The sequence below is a fragment of the Megascapheus bottae genome, chromosome 3, assembly GCF_031878675.1.
Source record: "Megascapheus bottae isolate mThoBot1 chromosome 3, mThoBot2.hap1, whole genome shotgun sequence".
In the NCBI taxonomy this organism is placed as follows: domain Eukaryota; kingdom Metazoa; phylum Chordata; class Mammalia; order Rodentia; family Geomyidae; genus Megascapheus; species Megascapheus bottae.
Genome location: NC_143511.1, coordinates 64,799,264 through 64,821,744, shown reverse-complemented (window position 1 = coordinate 64,821,744; position 22,481 = coordinate 64,799,264). Strand labels below are relative to the sequence as shown.

Here is a 22,481-nt window from a genome sequence, read left to right as displayed (position 1 = left end):
TTAAAGGAAGACAAACTATAGAAAAGGAAGTTCCTGTTTCAGCATGTCTATGGCTGGTTTCTGGCTATAAATATACTGAAAATGTTTTCCTTACTCCATATTAATTCTGTACTAGAAAATATTATTCTGGCTGTCCTTTTTTACTACTAGTAAGTCTGTACATATTTTCTTGTACTTACTATTTTTTTTTTACTTTCCTCAAGAATTATATGAGGTCTTTATTGTCTTTGGAGGAGTTAGTTGGGGGAAAGAGGAAAAGAAAAGGAGAGTGTGACAGAATTATAGAACACCATGAGCAGGTTTTCAGAGCCAATAGCTCATCTGTTCTTTGGGGTGTCATCATGTAACTTTCCTCAGAACCCCTCTCTACTTTTCTCATTCCTTATCTTTCAGGGCCAGATCTAGTTCTTAGTCCTAACTTCTCTTCATCTTGTGATAATCTACTTTAGATAGAATCTTGACCCCCAGATATCCAATTTAAATGTTTAGTAAGAAGGTCCCTCACTCAGTTGGGAAACATCTGAAGACAGGAGTAATATGTCATTTCAACACCTAACACTGGCAAGTTGTTATTATGAAAAATAGATCAGTGAACTGTAGTATTGACTTTTTCCCTCCGTATTGCAAACACAAGCAGAATGATGGTTAAGTGAGTAAATACAGGAAAAATACTTCACAATTTGTATTAGTCACTGTTATTTCAAAGATTACAAAGTTTTTCATTGCTTTGTTTGAAGTCTCATCTAGTAATAGCTCAACAAAATAGTCTAAAAACATTTTAAGTCCAGAAATCAGTCAGGTATCTGGGGATTCACCTTCCTAGATTTCTTCTCACAGTGTTAAAGTTTGTCATTCTGGAGGGAGGAGAAAGGAAATGGAGAAAGTATGTATATATGTGTGTTTGCGTATGTGTGTGTGTACCACACATGTGTGCCTGTGCACAGGGTTGACTTACTTTTACTCTATGTAGATGCTTATTAAAGTTCATTTGTAGTAATATTTATTAAGCACTTATTTCCTGGCAAAAATGGTCGGGTATATTATTTCATTATTCTGCAAAAGCACCCATAAAAAAGATCTAAAGAAAGTACAAGTTTCTGCTGTCAATGAAAGAACAAAGACTTAAACACAGATTGGTGGATGTTATCTTATTTTTGCTTTTCTGGCTATTATATATTATATATATAATACATATATATACAGATACAACTTTAATACTTTTTCCTTAGCAGGAACCCGCAAAATTCTTGTTTTAATGAAACAATACTCAGTGGGTTGGGGAGGGCTGGGTAAGAATGCTGAAAGAGGTGACATTGCCAAGATATACTGTACTTATATACTTGGTTAAAGGGCAACTCTTTTGTACAACTATTTAAAGATAATAATTTTTAAAATTTGAGAACTGCAACCTGAGACTCAAAATCAAAGCATTCTGTACTGTAGAATCTAAACATCTATGAGCACAGAACAGCTAAGAAGACCAAGATCAATTCTACTTCCAAAACCCAAAGTACATGTGACTAGGGAAGCTTTGCTATCTCTTAGTATCCAAAAGTGATGATGAACCATTCATTTACCTCTACCCTAGAGAAATACATTGAACTCAACAAATTCTTGCTGAGCTTCATGACATTCTTTATCTTCTGACAGTGATTTATAATAATCACCTGATAGGTTCAAGTTGAGAAAAAAATGAATTGTCAAAAGTAAGCAGTAAGAACTGCAAATACAAGCAACTATCAAAATGATAAAAAAAAAAACCTGCCATGCATATCAAGCTACAATTGCATTCATTTCATCCAAAGCCCTGGTACTTCATATTGTCTGCTGCAGAAGGGAAGCTCCATTTAAAGTTTTGCTGTTAGTCCAGATATAATTGAAAGAAACTCGACAGTCTGCTAGTCAGGATTTTAGAGAGAATATGGAAACAAATTTGTCTTGGGAGGATCTTTGGGGAAGTTTGTTGAAGCAAACATTTAAGGGTTGGTAATTTGGAAAATTACATCTGGCATTAGTTGTTGGGGAGCTCAGAGACCACCCAGATGGAGTCCTAGACTGTTATTTTTTTCAGATGCTGAAAAATTAATTGAGTGGTGTTTTCTGTCATTTTTTTGTAGATTCTCAATTATGAAAGGTGTTGCTAAAATGACAGTTAAAGAAGTAATAAGAGGAAAAAGCAATGGGGAGAAAAAGAGGCATGAGGAAAAGAGTAGGGAGGGAGGAAGGGAGAGAGAGGAAGGAAGGAAGAGAGAGGAGAATAAATATGAATCAAAGAGAAGAGTGTGAAAAAAGAAGGAAGAAAGCTCTAATGAAAAAAATAGACTGAGAAAGGAAAACTTAGACCACTTGATTTTTTCTCATTATTTTTATTTTGTACCCAGTTTGTTCCGTGAGTATATCCTGGAACAAAAAATTAATATCTTCATGGTCATTTAAAAATTAACTTTTGCGTTTTCTACTCTGTAGAATTTCTACCATTTGTCTAGTCCAGCGTTTGCTAATCTTTACCTCATCTAGTATAACTACAGCAGTGAAGAGCTGAACTTTCTTGGTCAGAAATATTTTGTGGATCATCTAGGAATTTTAGTGATTCTGTATTTCTCTCTTGTTAGCCTTTTTGGTCATTATCTTTTTGTCAAGAGTTGTAGTTGAAGAGGCTCTGATGAGTCCAGAAAGACACATTTAAAGATTAGATGACACAGGGTGATGCACACTCCAGACATTTTTTTTCTGCATTTCCAACTCTCAAGGATTTGATTTCCAGAATTAACCTGCCTTGTATACCACAAACCCTATTTTAACCCATTCTCTTCTCCTGATGTTCATCTTTTCCCTTTCAACCATTCATTTGCTTCCACATGTGTTCTTGTAGGCAACAAAATTTGTCTTCTCCCTAGTGACAACTGAATGAGTCATTTTAGAGCCAATCTAGTACCCAAGGCAATATGGCTCCTGACTTCTCACTGTTGAGAGCATTTATGCATCCCACTGCTTTGCAAGGATGCTTTTCCACCATTATTTAAACTTTCTGAGTGGGCTGAGGTGGGAAGCCAGACAGGCTACTGCTTCCAAGGAACTTCAAATTTTACAGGTTGGTTTTCATCCCTTCTTCTCATCCACTGCCATGGTAAACAAAACAACTGCAAGACCACACACCGTGCTTACATAATTAAAATCCTCAGAAAAACACACATCATTTTTTTCCACTATGGGCAGTTATGTGTCATATTCTCACCATTTATTCCTCACACATGTTTTAAACACGGCAATAATCCTGGCTTTACAATGAATTTTGTTAGAGCTCAGTTATAGAAGCATAGTTATTATGTTAAAATAAAAGGGGGTGGAGTGAAACATGTAATAAGGGAAAGAAAAAAGCAAGACCTAAGTTTGTTCTGAATGATTTGATTACATTTATGAGACAAAAATGCATCCACAATGTCTTACTGGAAGCATCACAATGGTCATCATTTGTTCATTCTTTTCTTCTTTTCTTTCTTTACTTAAGGAATCTAAAACAAAAGGGTACTGAAAAATCAAAGTGGATGTTGGTGGGTAGAAGAAAGGATACAGGGCAGTCTCAGGGTTGGAGCTTGGGCTTTATGTCCCTGGAAATAAAGTATGAGGACTTGAGTCAGAACTGAGACTACTACACAAAAGCATAGGAGTTCTCATAGTCCTGAAACTTACTTTTTACTTGCCAAGTATTTGGGGTGGGAGGGTGCCGGGGAGAGGTATCTATATAATCTCACCTACTAAGTATAGAAAGACTACTTTGTCTTGCATAGATGTTTATCTCTGAGTTGAGAAAAGGAAGGAGAATAAAAAAGGGTGAAACAAAGGACTAAGGGTTTACTAATGTAACAGCCACACCCACAAGATACTATGTTGGAAATGAGCTTTCCAACCTAGTAGGGGATGGAACTTGGGGGAAAGAGAAAGTAGAAGAAAACCAGGGAGGGGAGCTATAATGTTTGACAAGAAATGTACTCATTACCTTACTTATGTAATTGTAAGCTGTCTGAATCATCTTCACAATCAAACAAAATTAAATTTAAGAAAAGAGCTGTCAAGCAAAACCAAAAAAAAAAAAAAGAAAGGCTACAGCGGACTTTTTTTTTTTTGGCCAGTCCTGGGCTTTGGCTTAAGGCCTGGGCACTGTCCTTGGACTTTCTCAAGGCTAGAGCTCTACCACTTGAGCCTCAGCACCCCTTTTGGCTTTTTTCTATGTATGTGGTACTAAAGAGTCTTCGGGCATGCTAGGTGAGCACTCTACCACTAGGCCAAACTCCTGGCCCCAAGAAGGACAAATTTTGCTAGACTTTGGGACTATGCAAATTTAGGTTTTAAATATAAAGCTAAAGCCCAAGGAAGTATTCATACAAAATCCCTCTAACGTGATTCTTTGAAAATTTAAGTCCCAGATGAATTCAGCATGTTCTGCTAAAAATCTGATCTTAAAAACACCTGTAAAGGCAGGGGTGGAGGAGGGAAATGGGGAACAAGACATGAGAAAGGGTATCATTGTTTGTGAAGTAATACATCTTCTATCTGGTGAATACAATGTAAATTCTATTAATTATAATAAAAAATATAAAAAAGAAATAGACTTTGTATTTTGTGTAACAATAATCCATTGATTTAAAAAAAAAACCATAAAGGGGCCTTGAGTTTGGCCTAATGATAGAGTGCTTGCTTAGCATGCACAGAGACCTGGGTTCCATTCCTCAGTACCACATACACCGAAAAAGCCCAAACTGGCACTGTGGCTCAAGTGGTAGAACGCTAGCCTTGAGAAAGCTCAAGGATAGAGCTGAGGCTCTGAGTTCAAGTTCCAGGACTGACCCCCCAAAAAAAACCCCCACAAAAATAAATATAAGAATCTACACAGCTACAGATGACAGACACAGCAAGCACCAAGATCAGAGTACTAATTGTTTCAGATAGTAGTCTGAAACAGTCTAAAATAAATATAGTCATATAATTAAAGACATACAAGAAACAAAGCCATAAACATCATAAACTAGATATTTTAAAAACAAACATGGAATTTCTGGAAATTAAATATCAGCAACAATAATATGATGGGTGAGGAGACAAGATAGAAAGAAGACAATTACTGTAAATGGGAATAGAGAGGGTATCTATACAGGTGATGAATAGGTCTTTTTTTAAAGCATTATGATTCTTTTCATACACAAGGTACAAAACAAGTCACAGGCAGTATAAATTCCCTCCTCTAAACTGAAAGATACCCAAGAGGAAAAAAAAATAAAAGCAATTAGAAAAGTGGATCACTTATTGAGAAGGGCAATAAGAGAAGAGTTTGATTGGCAATAATAAAGGCTGGGGTGAAGGATAAATTAAAACAGGTGGGATATAAGCTTCTCTGTTTCAGATTCAATGCCAATACCCATCACCATTCTAGACTGGTCACAAAATAAAGTCAACATCAGGTAAATATTAAGGATGTTTATGATTTAATTAATCCCTCTTAAAATAATCCCTAAAGGATAACTTCAATTCATTGAATTAGGTAATTAAAAGAGGCCAGGAGTAAGAGAAACAATAGGAATGAAGAAAATTGATGAATGTGGGGACAGTTTTAAGAAAGTTTGACTTAAAAACTTAAGGAAGATATAAAAATCAAGAATAAGGGCCGGGAGTTTGGCTTAGTGGTAGAGTGCTTGCCTAGCATGCACGAAGACCCGGGTTCAATTCCTCGGTACCACATACTTAGAAAAAGCCGGAAGTGGTGCTAAGGCTCAAGTGGTAGAGCTCTAACCTTGAGAAAAATCCAAGGACAGTGCTCAGGCCCTGAGCTTTAGCCCAGGACTGGCAAAAAAAAAATCAAGAATAAAAAAATCACTGGGTGCTGGTGCCTCACATCTAAAATCCTAACTACTCAGGAGGCTGAAGGCTGAGGATTGCAGTTTGAAGCCATCTTGGGCAGAAAAGTTGATGAAACTTTTTTTTTACTGTGATTAATAGAAAGATTACATTATATTCATCAGATAAAAGGTGCATAACTTCACAAACATTGATACTCTTTCTCATGACATGGTCCCCATTTCCCTCCCACCCTCCCCCCGCTTATCTTGATTTCTCCCTTCCCTATCCAATTTCAAATAACCAATTAAGCACATATAAAATATATCAGATAACAAGGTGAAATATTGTAACAATATGAGATAACCAAGGGATGGCAAAAGAGATGAGAGATAACATAGTACATTAAGAACAACAGTCATTCATTATATGGCTTTTGTTTCCTTAGTGGCACTCTGGCTCAAGTGGTAGAGCACTAGCCTTGAGTACAAGAGGCTCAGTGACAGCATCCAGGCCCTGAGTTCAAGCCCTAGGCTTGGCATAATAATCATAATCATCATCATCATAATAATAATAACTCAATAGGGCCTAAGATTTGGTTATTTAAGAGAATAGCTGAACTATTGACTAATGTTGCTGTGTGTAGTCAAGTATAATATGCCTAAAATTGGCAGGTGAATTTTACAATAGAAATAGAATCAGTAAGCAGGCATGTAATTCTAGCTGAGGATCACAAGCAACCCAGGCAGAAAAGTCCTGAGACTTCATCTCCAAAACAACCAGCAAAAAGCAGGGTTGAAGGCCATGGTCCATGCAGAAAAAAATGTCTGGAAAATGTAACTATATGTGTGTATATATATATATATATATATACAGAGAGAGAAATGCTGATATACTAAAATAATATTTAATTTAAATATATGAAGCAAAATATTAATTAAAATTATATATATAAAGTAAAATATTAAGCAAACATGTGGCTCAAGCTGTACCTCAGTAGGTATATTCATACAATCAAAAAATGGAAAATGAGTAAATGAATGAACTGTCAATCTGGATAAGGTCAGAAACAGTGATTGAAAAATTAAATAATAAATGGAAGGTTTATATGGTATGATTTATGGAACATTTACCCAAAACAGTATTTGCAAACATATATATATGTGTGTGTGTGTATGAAAATTATAAAATATGCATGGGAATCATGTAGGATTAAGTAAATTTCTAAGTTCACACATACACAGATACAGAATCCACATAATGAGTTCAGGGACAGCAAGCCTTCGGCCATACCTACAACATTTTTCTTTCCTTCCAAAAACGTTTAAGAAAATCTTGCAAAATTTGAAGTTGTCTGCTTTTGTGTGTGTACGTGTATGTATGTGATTGTGGGAGGGGTGTCTGTGCTTATGTTCTTTCATTAATTAAAAACCAGCAAAGAAATATATTCATAGATGCAGCTGACATCTTAACCATGTTATTTTGGGCTAAGTTTTCTGTTACCCTTATTATCATGTCTGGGTGAATGTAGGTGAATGGTTTGAACTTGATCAATGGTATGCATGAAAACCTTGAGAGTCACTTGGAGATTTACTTAATTCATCCTTTCTCAATTTTCTATTATATTGTACTTCACTTCTTTTTTTCTTTCTCCTGTCCATTTCTAAGTAAGCTACTGATATATCTTAAACTTTCATATGATATAAGTACAACAATACAACAAGAGAAAGAATAAACCATCTTTCATCTCTCCGAGTTTTAGACTTGTATTTATATTTGTGACAAGATGAGGTACAGAAAGCGTAATTTATTTCTCTCGTTTCTGCTCCGCCAGCTAAGCTCATCATTCATGCATTAGAAAGCCAAAGACCTTCAGAGATTACAGCTTCTAGCAGTAAATTAAATCTCTTACTTTGAGCCTTGGTTCCTGTTTGATTTTTAAGAAACTTTAAGATAAATGCTGCTAGAAGGATGAAGATGGTGACGGAAGACTTACTCCCTAATTTCCCCTAGCTTACCTATTTTTATTACTTAAAAAGCATATTTAAATTTTTTTAGCTACAAGAAGAAAATAATAAAACTTCAGAGTTGTCAAAGGAGAATTATACCCATGAAATGAATCAAATGAAGCTGAGACTTAAAGATATGGATTCTGAACTCTGTCAAGTGAATACTTGAGAAGAACAGTATAAAAGAGAGTACTTGACATGTCTTCCTCTGTAGCAAATGTGGCCATTTAAATCAAATAACTGAGTAAGTAAAATGAGAATCATAGGAAATCAATTAAGCTTATTAATTTAGCTGTAATGCATAACCCTTTCTGATAGCAAATGAGAAAGAGGATGATTCAAAAGGTAGTGCTAGCCCTTCTACCCTTTCTGCATCATGGGCTGAGAAAGGGGCTGCTTTCCCTCACGACTTTCACAAGAATAATCACTACACTTCCTAATACACAGAAGGTGTACTTCATGTCTGAGTGGAGGTGGCTTTGGCATTGTGTGGCAAGTTGCAGGCAAATTTTAAAGAATATGTATTTGCTGCTATATGACAAGTTTTGTGTTTTCCCTTAAAGAGGTATAGCTTAAATTGAGTATATATGTACCATGACTTACAGTAACATCTTTCAGCCTTCTCTCCTATCTCTACTGGATTCTGAAATACAAGCACCCTGGTTCACAAACCCACAGAGAATAAATCCTCAATAAGGTTAAACTGCCCAATAATGATAATCAAAATACAGCTGGATAGGTTGGAGGCATGGCTCAGGTGGTAGAGCAACAGCCTATGAACAAAAGTAAGAGTCAAATAGCAAGTTTGAGTTATGATTTTTGGACAAAAATATATATAAATATATAATCACATATTTTATATATGTACAATATATAAATATAATGTATGAGTATACATATTATATATATGTAAATGTAAAAAATATATATGGAGAGACTTAAGTGAAAAACATTCTTCAAAATAATTCAGAGGTTGTATATAAAAGTCACATGGGGGCCGGGAGTTTGGCCTAGTGATAGAGTGCTTGCCTAGCATGCCCAGAAACCCTGGTTCATTTCCTTGGTACCACATACACAGAAAAAACCAGAAGTGGTGCTGTGGCTCAAGTGGTTGAGTGCTGAACTTGAGAAAGCCTGAGGATAGTGCTCAGTCCCTGAGTTCAAGCCCCAGGACTGGCAAAAAAAAAGTCACATGGAATTCTATTGTGGTTGTTATAAGCAGTGGTTAGCCCAAGTGTCTGTTTTTACATAGACAGTTAAGGAGATCAAGATGAGTTTCTCCCAAAGTCAGCCAAAAGATGTCCTAACATAGAAAATGCTACATCTGACTTTTGACATGACAGATTATCTAGGCAGTTACAAGAAACGATGTCTAGATCTTCACGTTTCATTTGTTTATACTGTCTTATTTTAAACCTAATGCCCTATCAAGTTGAGAATACAAAAGCAATAATTACATTGGCAAATTAACACCTTATTCTGAGATATCTAGAGTGTAGCCTTTTTACCATAGGAATCCATGTTGCCTAACATTTCACACATTATACAAGTTACCAAGACCTCACTAAAGGAAAATAGTTAGTAAAGAAGTGGTCAGTTCTAGCATCTTTCTATATTTGGATTCAAGGCAGAATACCATAAACTAACATCAGTAGAGTACCTGACATATTGAATTTCTGAGCAAGAATATTGACTGTAAAATAGAATTTAATTAAAATGCTGCTGTAGCTTTCATTGTTCATATAGTCATATCACTGATAAAAATAAAACAAATATAAGAAATTTTGCTGTGCCCCAAAGACATAGTTTATAAACCTTACTTTATGGCTTCCTAGATAGGAAACATTTTGTCAATTTATTAGTCCTTTGACATCTGTGCTGTAAGAATTCATACCACTCATAAGATTAAAAGAGTTAATGAATCACCTAAGTTCTCAGCATAAATTTGTGATCAATATTACAAGTTATGCATAAAGATGTAAAGGAATGCACATACCTCAACAAATATAAAACACGGGATGATGGAATAACTTCGTTGTGTGTTGTTTCCTACAGCCATTTCTCAGAGCATGTAAGCAAGACCACACCATCTAAAACTGTCCAGCCTGAAACAGAAATCATTTGCATGGTATAAGAACCACATGTTGAGATGTCCTTTAGATTCACACACTAAAATATCATCGTTTTAAACAATTCAAAATGATGACACAATAAATCCAGACTAACAATAACTCCAATGAAAAGCAAACAGAGCATGCCAGCTATGACTACTAGTCTTAGAGGCAAAATGACCAGGTAGGTAAGTTCCTGTGCAGAATTATAACAGGCAGAATTATAATTTCCCTGGGCTCCATAATGCCTTTGCCTAGTAGATTACTCTCATGTCATAAAACACAGTTTCTTCTATCAAATATTTGTGATTGTCTCCATACTGCATGGAACTCTTCTACCTGTGCCTGATTTCCCCTAGAGTGCAACCATATTTGCTTTTGCCCTTGCCCCTCCCTCAGGGGTTGACATTTACTACAGGCTTTTCATTTCCAACGTCTTTTCCTCCTCATGATTTGCCCTTGTTCCCTTGATTACTCAGCCATGAACAATTCTGAGTTAATACATCACTAGTGTGTCTCTATATGCCCTCTGTCCTGAGTATGTGACCCAAACACAAAACATTAAAACGGTAACACATTCTCTTACTTATAAGAAGGGAGTAGCTAGACAATAGCAGATTTCTGCTAAATAGTTCATTAGAACATCCAAGTTCTGCTTTATACTGAACAGTTTGAGTTCTCCTTCATAAAAATGAATGAAGATTTGGGGCTTTTATGAAAATTGCCAGATTAAAAAGAACTTTTTTTCAACACCTTTTATTCTCTGTTAGAGCAATGATTCACTTGTTTCCTGTATCTGCTCTGAACATTTACTATTTTTCACTTGTTCGGCACTTTTTTAAAAATAGATTATGAGTTAATGCTAATGTCTAATTATTTTTTCTTTCTACTAAGTGCTGTTTAAGCCTCTTCTGGAATGGAGTTTTACATTACCTTTCTTTTTTTTTTTTTGCCAGTCCTGGGCTTCAGCTCAGGTCCTGAGCACTGTCCTTGGACTTTCTCAAGGCTAGAGCTCTACCACTTGAGCCTCAGCACCACTTTCAGCTTTTTCTATGTATGTGGTACCGAGGAATCGAACCTGGGTCTTTGTGCATGCTAGGCAAGCACCCTACCACTAGGCCAAACTCCCTGCCCCCCTTTCTTTCTTTTTAAAGATACCAACATCTCCCCTGTCAAGAAAATCTCTCTGATCAAATTTAATATTATATGCTTAAAAGTCCCTACCTATCACAATATTTAAATTATATACATTTTATTTAACTTTTTCCAACTAAAATGGTAGTATTTGTTATAAAAGAATATCCATAGCACAGTTGCACTGTATCTCAGAAGTTAGGAAGAACTAATTTGTATATTAAGAAAGAAATCCATCAAAAATTATATACCGCTCACAGCGGTAATTCTAGTTACTCAGGAGGCTGAGATCTGAGGATCAAGGTTCAAAGCCAGCCCAGGCACAAAAGGACCTGAGACTCTTATCTCCAATCAACCTCTAGCAAACGGGAAGTGGGGCTTGGCTCAAAGGTAGGGTGGTAGCCTTGAGCTGAAGAGCTCAGGGACAGCGCCCAGGCCCAGAGTTCAAGTCCCATGACCCACAAACAAAAACCTATATATTGATTTGATTCTTATTGATTTACATGCATTCTTTTTATTTTGCCCTAAGTCAAAATTTATTAAGAATTCATTTGTCCATATTTATCATTCAGATGAGTTCTTGTTAGCACCAACAAGATACAGATATAAAAACAAAGATTTTGCTTTGAAAACAAAAATTTAATCTTACCCAAGTGGCAAGGGAGGGGTATCAAAAAGAGAAAAGGTATTAGAGACCTAGTACTTTAAATGACCCAGACAATTAATAAAGAACAAAAATAGGATAAAATACAAGATAAGCTTTGGGGTACAATACTGAGGCATATGTCACATAATTCCACCTTTTCAAATGTATAATTTTGTGATCATTTAGGATATTTACCAAGTTGTGCCATTGTCATATGAAATAAAAGAATTCTCATGCCTACTGAAATTAAGTCTCATCATTACCAACTTCACAACCATCCAAGCCTGGGTAACTCTAAATGCACCTACTGATTTTAGAGATATTTCTTTTTTGGATATTTCAAGTAAACAGAGCATTCACTATGTGACTTCTTGTGTCTTGCAACTAGAACAAGGCCTAAGAAATTCCTTCTTGTTGTAACACATGAATATTTTCCTCTTATTATTGGCAAATAATATTCCATTGAATGATTCTATCACTTTTACCAATCAGTGGAAATTTAGGTTGTCTCAAATTTGTTGCTAAATCCAGTATTAGTTATATATAAAACATAATGGGTAATGATTCTATGATTTTCTCTGTTTAAGTCTTTAGGCAAATTCATTCCTTCTGATGGGTAGATATCAATGAGAATTCCTGGGTCACATGTTAAATTATGTTTAATTTTTGGGTTGTTTTTTTTTTTTGTCAGTCCTGGGCTTGAGCTCAGGGCCTGAGCACTGTCCTTGGATTTTCTCAAGGCTAGAGCTCTACCACTTGAGCCTCAGCACCACTTCCGGCTTTTTTCTATGTATGTGGTACCAAGGAATCGAACCCGGGTCTTCATGCATGCTAGGCAAGCACTTTAACCACTAGGCCAAACTCCCGGTCCCAATTATGTTTAATTTTTAAGACACCTTCTAAATGCTGACCAAAGGAGTTATGTCCTGTTCTACTCCTACCAACACTATTTGAGTATTCCCATTTCTCCACATTCCCTGTTACATTTTCAGTATCTACCATGCCATTTTATTATATCCATTATATATCCATTTATTATATCTGTTTATTATATCTGAAATAATATATCATTCTTGCTTTCAATTTGCATTTTGCTAATAGCATATAATGTTGAGCATCTTCCCCTAGGCCCATTAGCCATTAGTATATCTCCTTTTATAAAACAACTGTCTGTATCTTCTGATTTTCTATGATTGGATTGATCATTCATTATTTTCAAGGTGTGCCCTATATATTTTCTTTTTTAAAAAATTTTCTTTATTATCAAGGTATTATATAGAGGGGCTACAGTTACATTCTCCAGATAGTAGGTTCATTACTTCTTACACATTGATACCCCTTCTTATGTTTTTGTCCTCATTTCCTTCTCCTGACCCCTTCCCAATCATCTTGTTTTCCACATTCTCTTTCCTATCTCAAATAAACAAATAAACATATGCACAATATATCAGGTAACAATTCGAGATTACTCAAAGGTGCCCTGTATATTTTCAATACAAGGTATTGTTTGTGTATTTTGCAATGATTTTCTTCCAGGCTCTGTTTCCTTTTCAATTTTCCTAATCATGTATTTTTATACTTGCATTTTATTAGCATAATAAAATTTAATCAGACTTTTCTTGTTGAGCTTTGAATTTAAATACCATTGAATATATTTATTCTATTATAATGCTAACCCATACTTTCAACAGAAATTTAAAAATATAAAAGATAGAAATCAATGTCAATTTAAAATGAAATGTTAGGGGCTGGGAGTTTGGCCTAGTGGTAGAGTGCTTGCCTAGCATGCATGAAGACCGGGGTTCGATTCCTTGGTACCACATACTTAAAAAAAAGCCGGAAGTGGAGCTGAGGCTCTAGTGGTAGAGCTCCAGCCTTGAGAAAAGTCCAAGGACAGTGCTCAGGCCCTGCGCTCAAGCCCAGGACTGGCAAAAAAATAAATACATAAAATAAAATGAAATGAAATGTTAGGAATTATTTTAAAAAAGACAAAGAAAATGAAAATAAACAATGTAGTATTTTATGCTTCTGAAAAAAGTCATCTGATAGCCTCCATTGCTAGTTAGCATGTTATACACAGCAGATTCTCCTTCCCGCATCTGGCCTTAGTGCTTTCTAGAATACCCATCTGGGAAAGTGATTAAGTAATATTTAGTAAGGCGGGAACATTTTCATCAAAGCTAACATAATTCTCAGATATTTTTAATGTCTGTGTGATCTTGGCAATGGCATCTGCTGATTATCTTCTCATTTAATTTGAGATCATCCTCATTCTCCATAGAATTGTTTTCCATTGAAATTTTGTCAGGTGTTATTTCATCACACCTCCCCTGATATTGCTACAGCACATGACCTGGAAATACAACCTTTACTCCTATGTGAAAGGAAGGTCAGGCTTCTACGTGGCCTCGGATGCTGCTGCTACATTGGGGAGGTGCTCCTCATTAGTGCTGAGAAAAGGGACAAGCTTTTAATAGATTGTCTCTGAAATTACCCTGGCCGAAACGGAGAAAGGTTCCTCTGCTGCTTCCCAGGAAACCCCCAATAATGCATCTTATTGAAAGGTGTTCTTGTTACTGCTAATACCACCCCACTCCCCATCTCTCAAGTACCTGCAGTTGGATTACAGGATTGAGCCACTGTGCCAGACAGAAGAATCCTTCTTATCCTTCTTATGGGAATAGGAAGTAGTCCTTATACTATTTTTATTCTTTAGTTTGTCTACTATAGAATATTGATATTTAGATTCTTTTCTTCTTGTTGTTGTTGGCTTTGGGGCTTGAGCTCAGGGCATAGGTGTGGTCCTGAGCTCTTTCGCTCTAACAGTGGCCACAGTGCCACTTCTGGTTTGCTGGTGGTTAACTGGAGATAAGAATCTCATGGATTCAAACTGGGTTTGAATCACAAATGTCTGATCTCAGTCTCCTGAGTAGCTAGGATACAGGTATGAGGCACCAGCACCTGTCACTTTAAAGTTAAGGTCTAACCTTGGGGACTCCCTGTGGTGTTCCCTGGTGCCACTTTCCTTGAGCGCACAAACCGTGACTCAGAGCATGTCAAAGGCATTCCTCCCATGTCAGTTTTATAACATTTAACATCAGTGAAACTTCCTGGTTTAAGATGAACAGGATACCATGACTAAAATGAACAGGGGGAAAGCTACAACTTATTTCTCTATGTTGTCAAATGCTAGTTGGAAGTGCCAGAGGGTCAAAAAGAAAACAGGAAAAATAAAGCAGTGGGGGAAAAATATATGAGTTGTGAGAGTTACATTTCATTTTATTTGCAGTACTTAGGGTGAGCCCCAATCCTCCAACTACAGCCAGCTCATCCCCAACACAGTTAAAGAGGCGTTAACTTCCTGGGTGGTACCGAGTTTCCTTCCCTGCTACTCCATCATTTCTATTCAGTACATGATCTCCCACCAACATCACAGTGTGCACTTCATTTTCCAAAGCTGGAACAATCTAGCTCTGTTTTTGTTTTTGTTTTTTTTTTAAAGCAACAAAGGCATGACAGGATGAGCACAAATGAAGGAAGATTGCAGGTGAGGGTGAGCTAGACTTCATCAGTATACTACATGGGACTTAGGGATGTGTTACTTGAGCTTTGAAGAAAGATTTTAAACTGCTTAATTTGGGGCATGCTTTTCAATGCTTAAGGATGACAATGCACAGACCCACACACAATAGGAGGTGGCAGCCATACTCCTTCCTTCCAATCTCCCTCCTCCTGCTCCCCACAGTTACCATTATGGTCCAGCCATGGATCATGAATCTCAGTAAACATTCAGTATTCTGTAGCTAGCCATTAACTAAGCTCAGATTAAGGCAGAGGGATAACAACAACAACAACAGCAAACCCATAAAGCCCACAATCAGAGGAAAAGTAGAATTGGGTCAGACCTTAGCCCAACAACCAAATTTAGGGGCCCTGGGTGGTTGCTTGCACTCCTACATCATTCCTCGGTAACTTTTTGCTGGTGGTGGCTAGAGTCCACACATCCTTTTTGGCCCAGTAAAGACCACTGTGGTTGACGCCCGTAGTAGGCAATGCCTGATTAGTATTCTATGTTGGAGTTCAGGACAGACATCTCTTTCCAGTGTTGTTGTCTCCTAACCAGGCTGCTAGAGCCTCCTCTGGTTTGTGTCTCTGGAGTTCAAGAATGTACACAGGACAATGGAAGGTGAGTGTGAAGATTTTCATTCAAAAGGGGAGTATTTAGCTTGAAGCCTACTGCTGTCACCTCCACAGTCCCATCATCATCCACCCTGTCTTCTTCAGGTGGCTGTCTGTGTCTTTGTCCCTCTTTCTGAGCCTAGATGATACTGTACCCTGAGCTGTGTTCTTATTGGTTGCCCTACTCTAATTAGGTGCTTTGCAAGTAACACTCAATTGGTTGGATTAGGTTCAGCCTGCAAACCCTTTATCCAAGGTCACAGGAAGGCTATCAGAACTAGAAAGGGAGAGAGGGGGCAAAGACAAGAGGCTCTGAAGCAATGTCTCCCTTGGGTCTGGTTTTGGCCTATTAAGCCAGAATGCTCTCTCGGGCCCTGAGTCCTAATTTATCTTATACTGAGATAATCCCAAATTTCTTTAGGTTAATAATATCTTTTTTTTAACCTTTGTTCCTATTACTCGAGTCTGATGAATGTTTTCCTACTACTTCAATTTTTCTCCGAATTTGGAATCTTGCCTGGGCTCCAGTGAGCAATCAGGACTTGGGTTCTGTATTTACCTACATGAATCTTTTCTCTGCATGTGTGGCTGTGGAGTTTGAACTCAGGACTTTGAATTTGTTAGGCAGGTACTCTGTCGTGTGTGCCATGACACTCTTTTGAATTTACCAATTCCAAAGCCCATCACCACACAGCATTCCTTGATATGTAGGGTCGCTGCTACTGAGATCCTCACAATTGAATCAGCTTCCCAAGGAAGGAAGTTCTCTGGCTAATATTTGAGCGTACCATATATCTTAGACATTACCAGACTGAGGTAGGGAACAGGGAGTTCATGTAAGCAAAATAGTCACAAGCAAACTGGTTAAGATCAGTGATCATCAAACTGCAATACAGACTTTCACTTTTCTTTCACTTCAAAGCTAGTCCATGCCTGATTTCCACATGAGACAAAACCTCTGCATTTCCATTTTACAACAGTCTCCACCCCACACCCCTCCTCTGCTTTCTGCATTCCAGGTCCTCCTTTCCTTCAATATACCAAGCTCTTTCTCAGCCCTGGGCTCTCCCACACTGCCTAGAACACGCTTTCTGTCTCCATATTTGCTTTGGAAACAACTCTACACTCTTCTTCGAGTCTGCAATATAGTGCTATATTCAAGATGAAAATCTTCATTATCCTCCTAGACTGCTGAGGTCTGTAGTTGACTTTTAATACATTTCACCATTTATTATGTAAGTGTTTCATATCTGTACTATCCAGCTTTACTCCCTGAGGGCAGAGCCATGTTTATCTTATTCAGCATTACTATATAACTTTAGGAATTGTCACTAAGACCTGACACATAGTAGGTCAGTTTCTTAAGCTGATTAGTCTTAGCTTTTGAGTCAAATGTCTCTATATATTACATTAACTTAACAATATGGTCCTAGACTAGGTCATGGTTCAATTGATTCTACTTTCTCCAAATAAATTTCACTCTAACTTAGGCATAGAGAACAGTGAAAAAAACCTAAAACCAAGATCTAAACCTGGTAAAACATATTTTCAAAGATAAGATTGAGTCAGGTGCTAGTGGCTCATGCCTATAATAGTAGCTATCAGGAAGCTGAGATCTAAGGATTGTGGTTCAAAGCCAACCCAAACAGGAAAGTCCAAACCAGAAGTGGAGCTGTCTTTCAAAGTGGTAGAGTGCTAGTCTTGAACAACAACAACAAGAAACTCAGGAACAGTGCCCAGGCCCTGAGATCAAGCCTCATGACTGATCATAAAAAAAGGGGGGGGGTAGCCTGGAGGGTGGCCTAGTGGTAGAGCGCTTGCCTAGCATGCATGAAGCCCTAGGTTTGATTCCTCGGAATTATATAAACAAAAGCTGGGAGTGATGCAGAGAAGGCATAGTATTTGCTTAACAAGGTTCAGGATTCAATCCCCAGTGCTGAAAATTAAAATTTAAGGATAAGACTAAAAAGACAAATTATTCCAGTAAAACCTTAAAAAAAAAATTAAAAGCCCATCTAAAAGTAAATTTCCATTTAAAAAAAAACAACAACAGTAAACATGAAGAGAAGACCAAGCACAATGTTCAGCAGGTGCCCTGAAGCAGTTTGGCAGCAAGCAGAATCCATAGCCTGGATTCTAAAGAGGGCAACCACAGCCTCAGATGGAAGGGCATCACCCCTATCTATTGCTACCGTTTACCTATAATGATCCATTAGGAAAAATAGCTGTGAAATAAAAGTACACAAGGACATTTTCCTAATTACAAAGCGGTGAGTTAATGTTTCCTTTTATAAAACTAAAAGCTGGAAGGAAATGAAGTTTCAGTGCTCTATTAGCAGAAACCTTGAGGCCCTGGAGCTAGAATCAGAAGCACACAGAGACATGTGGACACACACCAATACACACACTCCCCCACACATCCCAGAAGCTCCAAGACGCAAAGTCACGGGGAAATATGCTCAGCTTTCAACCTGGGGAGACGTTAGGTAGAGAATATGTTCTTGTTCTCAACTGAAAGGTAATGACTGTGATACTTCAGCATAGTTAGTACTTGGTTCTTTCACATCCTTCTCTGGTTCTATATAAAAAAGTAATAGGTTAAAAAAAAACCCTTGTCACATCATCATGGTGAATACTGTAGGGCTGATGATATATTATGGTCAAATCATTGTTTTGTTGGGGTCTTTCATACTTTTTCAGGGAGAAATGTCCATTGACATGCCTTAGCATATGCAATGTTAGTCTATTCTAAGATAGACCATAGTCTTTATTATACAAATGATCTGGTATTCCTGTTTGCATTAAACCTTGTTGAAGACAGGCTTTGAAAAGAAGGTTCCATTATAATCATTTACCTAACAATTCAGCAAGGCCTTGCAAAGCACAATGTGAGGTGAACCATTAAATGACACCCATATAAGTCAAACCAGTATCCACAGCACACAACTCACAACCCAGAATGAAAGAAAATGCCGGCAGCAATGCAGAATCCTTCAGAATCTTAAAGCAACAACAAAAACAAGTTGTGCAATGAGAACTCATAGGGGAGAGGCATTTTCTTGGATGATAGTTAAGCTGGACCTGTGAGTGTAGGTAAGAGAAGGAGAAGGATTTGTAGACATGAGGGATGGCATGGGCAAAGGAGGCAAGAGAATGTTCATCAATAACTTTGGTTCAAAGAATGCAAGATGGGCGACATGTAACCACAGAAGTTGGAGAGATTTATCAGGGGCCATATGTATTTAGGTTTTTTTTTTTCAAATAGTTAAAACTGCAAGAGATGCTTGCAGTCCAAGTTGTGTATCTTTGGCTTGGTTTGGTTTGAATCTAGGCCTCTATGAAGTGGCCTCAAAGAAGCATTTGTTATGTTGTCAAGAGGGACCAAAGTGACCTTTAGTTCTCTCGTCATCCTTTCTTTCCATTGCCCTTGGCATTCTTGTCTGGTCTTCCTCTCTAGTGCCACATTGGTTTCTACTGATTGAAGAGACAGAGATCATTAATCAAAAAGAAAAGGAACCTAAGATTCAATCCAGGATAAGAAACTGTTGGAGAAGAAAGGAAACTCCCCCATAGACTAGTGTTCTAAAGAAGTTACACAGGGAATCCTTTCACACCTGATGCTTCCAGGATATTAGATATCCCTCTGTGGTCTGGCCTGCAGGGCTGTATGTCACAAGCTGTTGTGAACAGTGGGGAGGCTGTGATACTGTTGTTCTGTCAAGCAAGGCTGAGTTTTCCAATTTAAAGCTAAGCTGCCCAGGAGCCAAGCTGTTTGTCACAAGAGGAGACAGAAAGAAAATGTGTATTTATGTGTATGTGTGTGCATGTGTATCAGAGAGAGAATGGGTGAATGAATGAATAAATGTGAGCACAAATCATGAGTAAGCTGAGATACTATATCTCCCTGTATGTTTGCCCTCAGGAACACAGTGGTATTGTTTCTCATGCTCATGGTCTGGTACCTTCAAAACCACCATGCCAGGCAGCAGTGGCTCATGCCTGTAATCCTGGCTACCCAGGAGGCTGAGATCTGAAGATCACTGTTCAAAGCCAGCCCCGGCACAAAAGTCCAAGATACTCTTATCTCCAATTAACCACCAGAAAACCAGAAGTGGTGCTGTGGCTCAAGTGGTAGAGGGTTGAAGTACTAAATACCCTCATCATCAGTTGGTTCATTATTTGTATCAAACTTTGCTGGGATCACACAGGAGACAGAGAAGTGAGAGGAATTCCTTCACCTTGGGAGATTACGGACAATGATACAGAGAATCCCAGATGGAGTCACAATTTGCCACCCTACAATATTTTCAGGGGAGCGTTGCATGTGCTCTGTGGCGATCTGGGCTTTAGGGGTGTTTGAATGAGTATAATAATGATATATTTGCTCATTAGTCTCCTGGCCAAATATTTACTGAAGATTTACAATTTCATGCCAGGTTTTATGCAAGGATTTCATTTCCAATTTCACATTTCACTCTGTAATATTTATCAATTTTTATGTCATAGAGAGCAATTTTCATCATTCTTAAAAATATTGCAACCTGCTACTCTCATTGAACACTCCTGGTCTTCCTTATCCTATATCTACCTCATTTTTTAAATCTATTCTACTTATCTTTTGACATACTATGGTATTTACTTATTAGGTATATTTATTGTCTTCTCCCAACCGCCATTTTGTAAATTGCACAACTCCTTGTCTTTTCAGTTCAGTCATGGCACATTAAGTGTCTCTTGAAAAGATGGCATCAAACAATTACAAAAATACAGGCTATCCTTTCAAACCCTGTAATGGAGTATTTACTTTAGTCTGAGGACCAGAGAAGTCTTCCTTGTGGAACGGAGAGCGATGTGGCTATAACAGAGAAGAGGGAACGGGAATGTACAGTGAGGCTGCAGGTAGCAGAACTCAGCTTAGAACTGGTGTTCTGTAAATGTTTGCAGAATGAATACCCCTTGTACTCAGACTCTGTAGCTCAGTTTTCTATGTTTGTCTTTGGGTAGCAAAAACTCATCAATTAGGATGAAGCTAAAATATAATTGTTCTTCATAAGAAAGTAATGCCACTTATTAAACATTCTGCTTATTCAAACAGATAAAAACATTATCAGTTACTTAGCTTTGGGTAATTCCCAGGGTACCTGATTTATATATATCTACCTTCAGAAAAGCTTCAGATAAGAATATGAGTTTATTTCACAATTTTCTCCCAGAGAAACCATAAGGCAGTCAAGCAGGTAGCAGTGTGCAGGATACATATCAACTAATAGGGTTTTATGGGGAAACAATTAATTCCTAAGACTGGAAAAGAAGTATGGGTAATAAGATAAAGAGAGTGATGAACCAATTAGCAGGAAAAACTTTAAAAGCACTTTTGGCTTCTGCCTGAACCCTGCAATTAACCATTCTTCACAACACCACACAAAAACCATCTCGGCAGCCAGGAAAATACAAACTCAGTGTGTAAAGCTCAGAGAAGGGTCAATGTATGCAAAGTGGTAGGCTAAGCTCTATGATTTAAAAAGCTCCAGAATATAAACAATCCAAAGCAATGGTGAGGCAAAGGTTAAGATGGCCCCAAACTCAGAAATAAACTGAGGCCCATCCCCTCCAGTTTAACATACCATGCCTGGAAAAGCCTGAAGCTCTAGAGAGAAGAGATGATGGCACAAAGGAACACATGTACTATTGGCACAAAATTGACAAATTCTGCATTAAAAAGAAGGAAAGCCAGTCTTAAAGGTCTGTGTTGAGCCCCTGGGAAGGTAGGAATTTTTGTGACTGTGTGGTGGATGAACCCCAAATCTTTTTAATTGAATCATTTACAGGAGGCCTTCAGTGCCACACAAAATCTTACATTCATTTTGTGTTAGGGCCAAAGCAAAGGAGAAAGTGTGTTTGCCATTTGAGGGAAGGGAACAGGCTTTGTTTGACTCAAAGACATGCCCAGTCGAAGGCAGAAATTGTTTTCTAGATATCCAATGCCATATCATTTAGCATGAGACTCTCTATTCCCACTTTACAATTGTGGAACTGAAGCTTATAGAGGTTGAATAACTCATCTCAGATGGTTACAAGGAAAGGCAGAACCAAGACTGCAACATAAATTAGGCCTGCTGGCTCCTGAGCTTTCTTCTCTAGAATTCTAGCTCCTTATCCTATGCAACATTGATCCAGGATAGCTGGATTATCAGTATTTTGAGAGAAGAAAATTAAAACATGTACCCTATGTGCTTACTGTGAAGTAAGTTCTGAAAATAATGGTGTCTTCAAGAAAGAAGCATTCTAAGCATCCATCATCTCATGCAAACTTTCCGAGCAGGAGTTTTACAATTTTAGAAAAGTAATGATTTTCAAAGAAAAAAAATGAATCCTAATGTCCAGGTATACTGCCTTTGGAGACATGCTTTTCTTTTTATTTTACTAGATCAATCAAATATCTTCAATACTTTTGGGAACCAGGCAAAGCTTTACTCTCCAGTTTCCCTTAATGAGACCTCATGATAATATCTCCAGATAGGCACTATTATCAACAAATCCACTTAACAGACAAGGAAACTGAGGTTTCGAGTA

General features: G+C 37.6%; 1 protein-coding gene across 1 annotated transcript in view; it reads right to left on the bottom strand.

Moving 5' to 3' along the window:
• Window positions 1-22,481, bottom strand: part of Plppr1 (phospholipid phosphatase related 1) — a 228,986-nt gene that overhangs the window by 89,943 nt on the left and 116,562 nt on the right. The window contains exon 2 of the mRNA XM_090329153.1: window positions 9,835-9,943. Within this exon, the coding sequence (XP_090185279.1) occupies window positions 9,835-9,897 (63 nt within the window). The 5' untranslated portion in view covers window positions 9,898-9,943. The remainder of the gene's footprint in view (window positions 1-9,834; window positions 9,944-22,481) is intronic.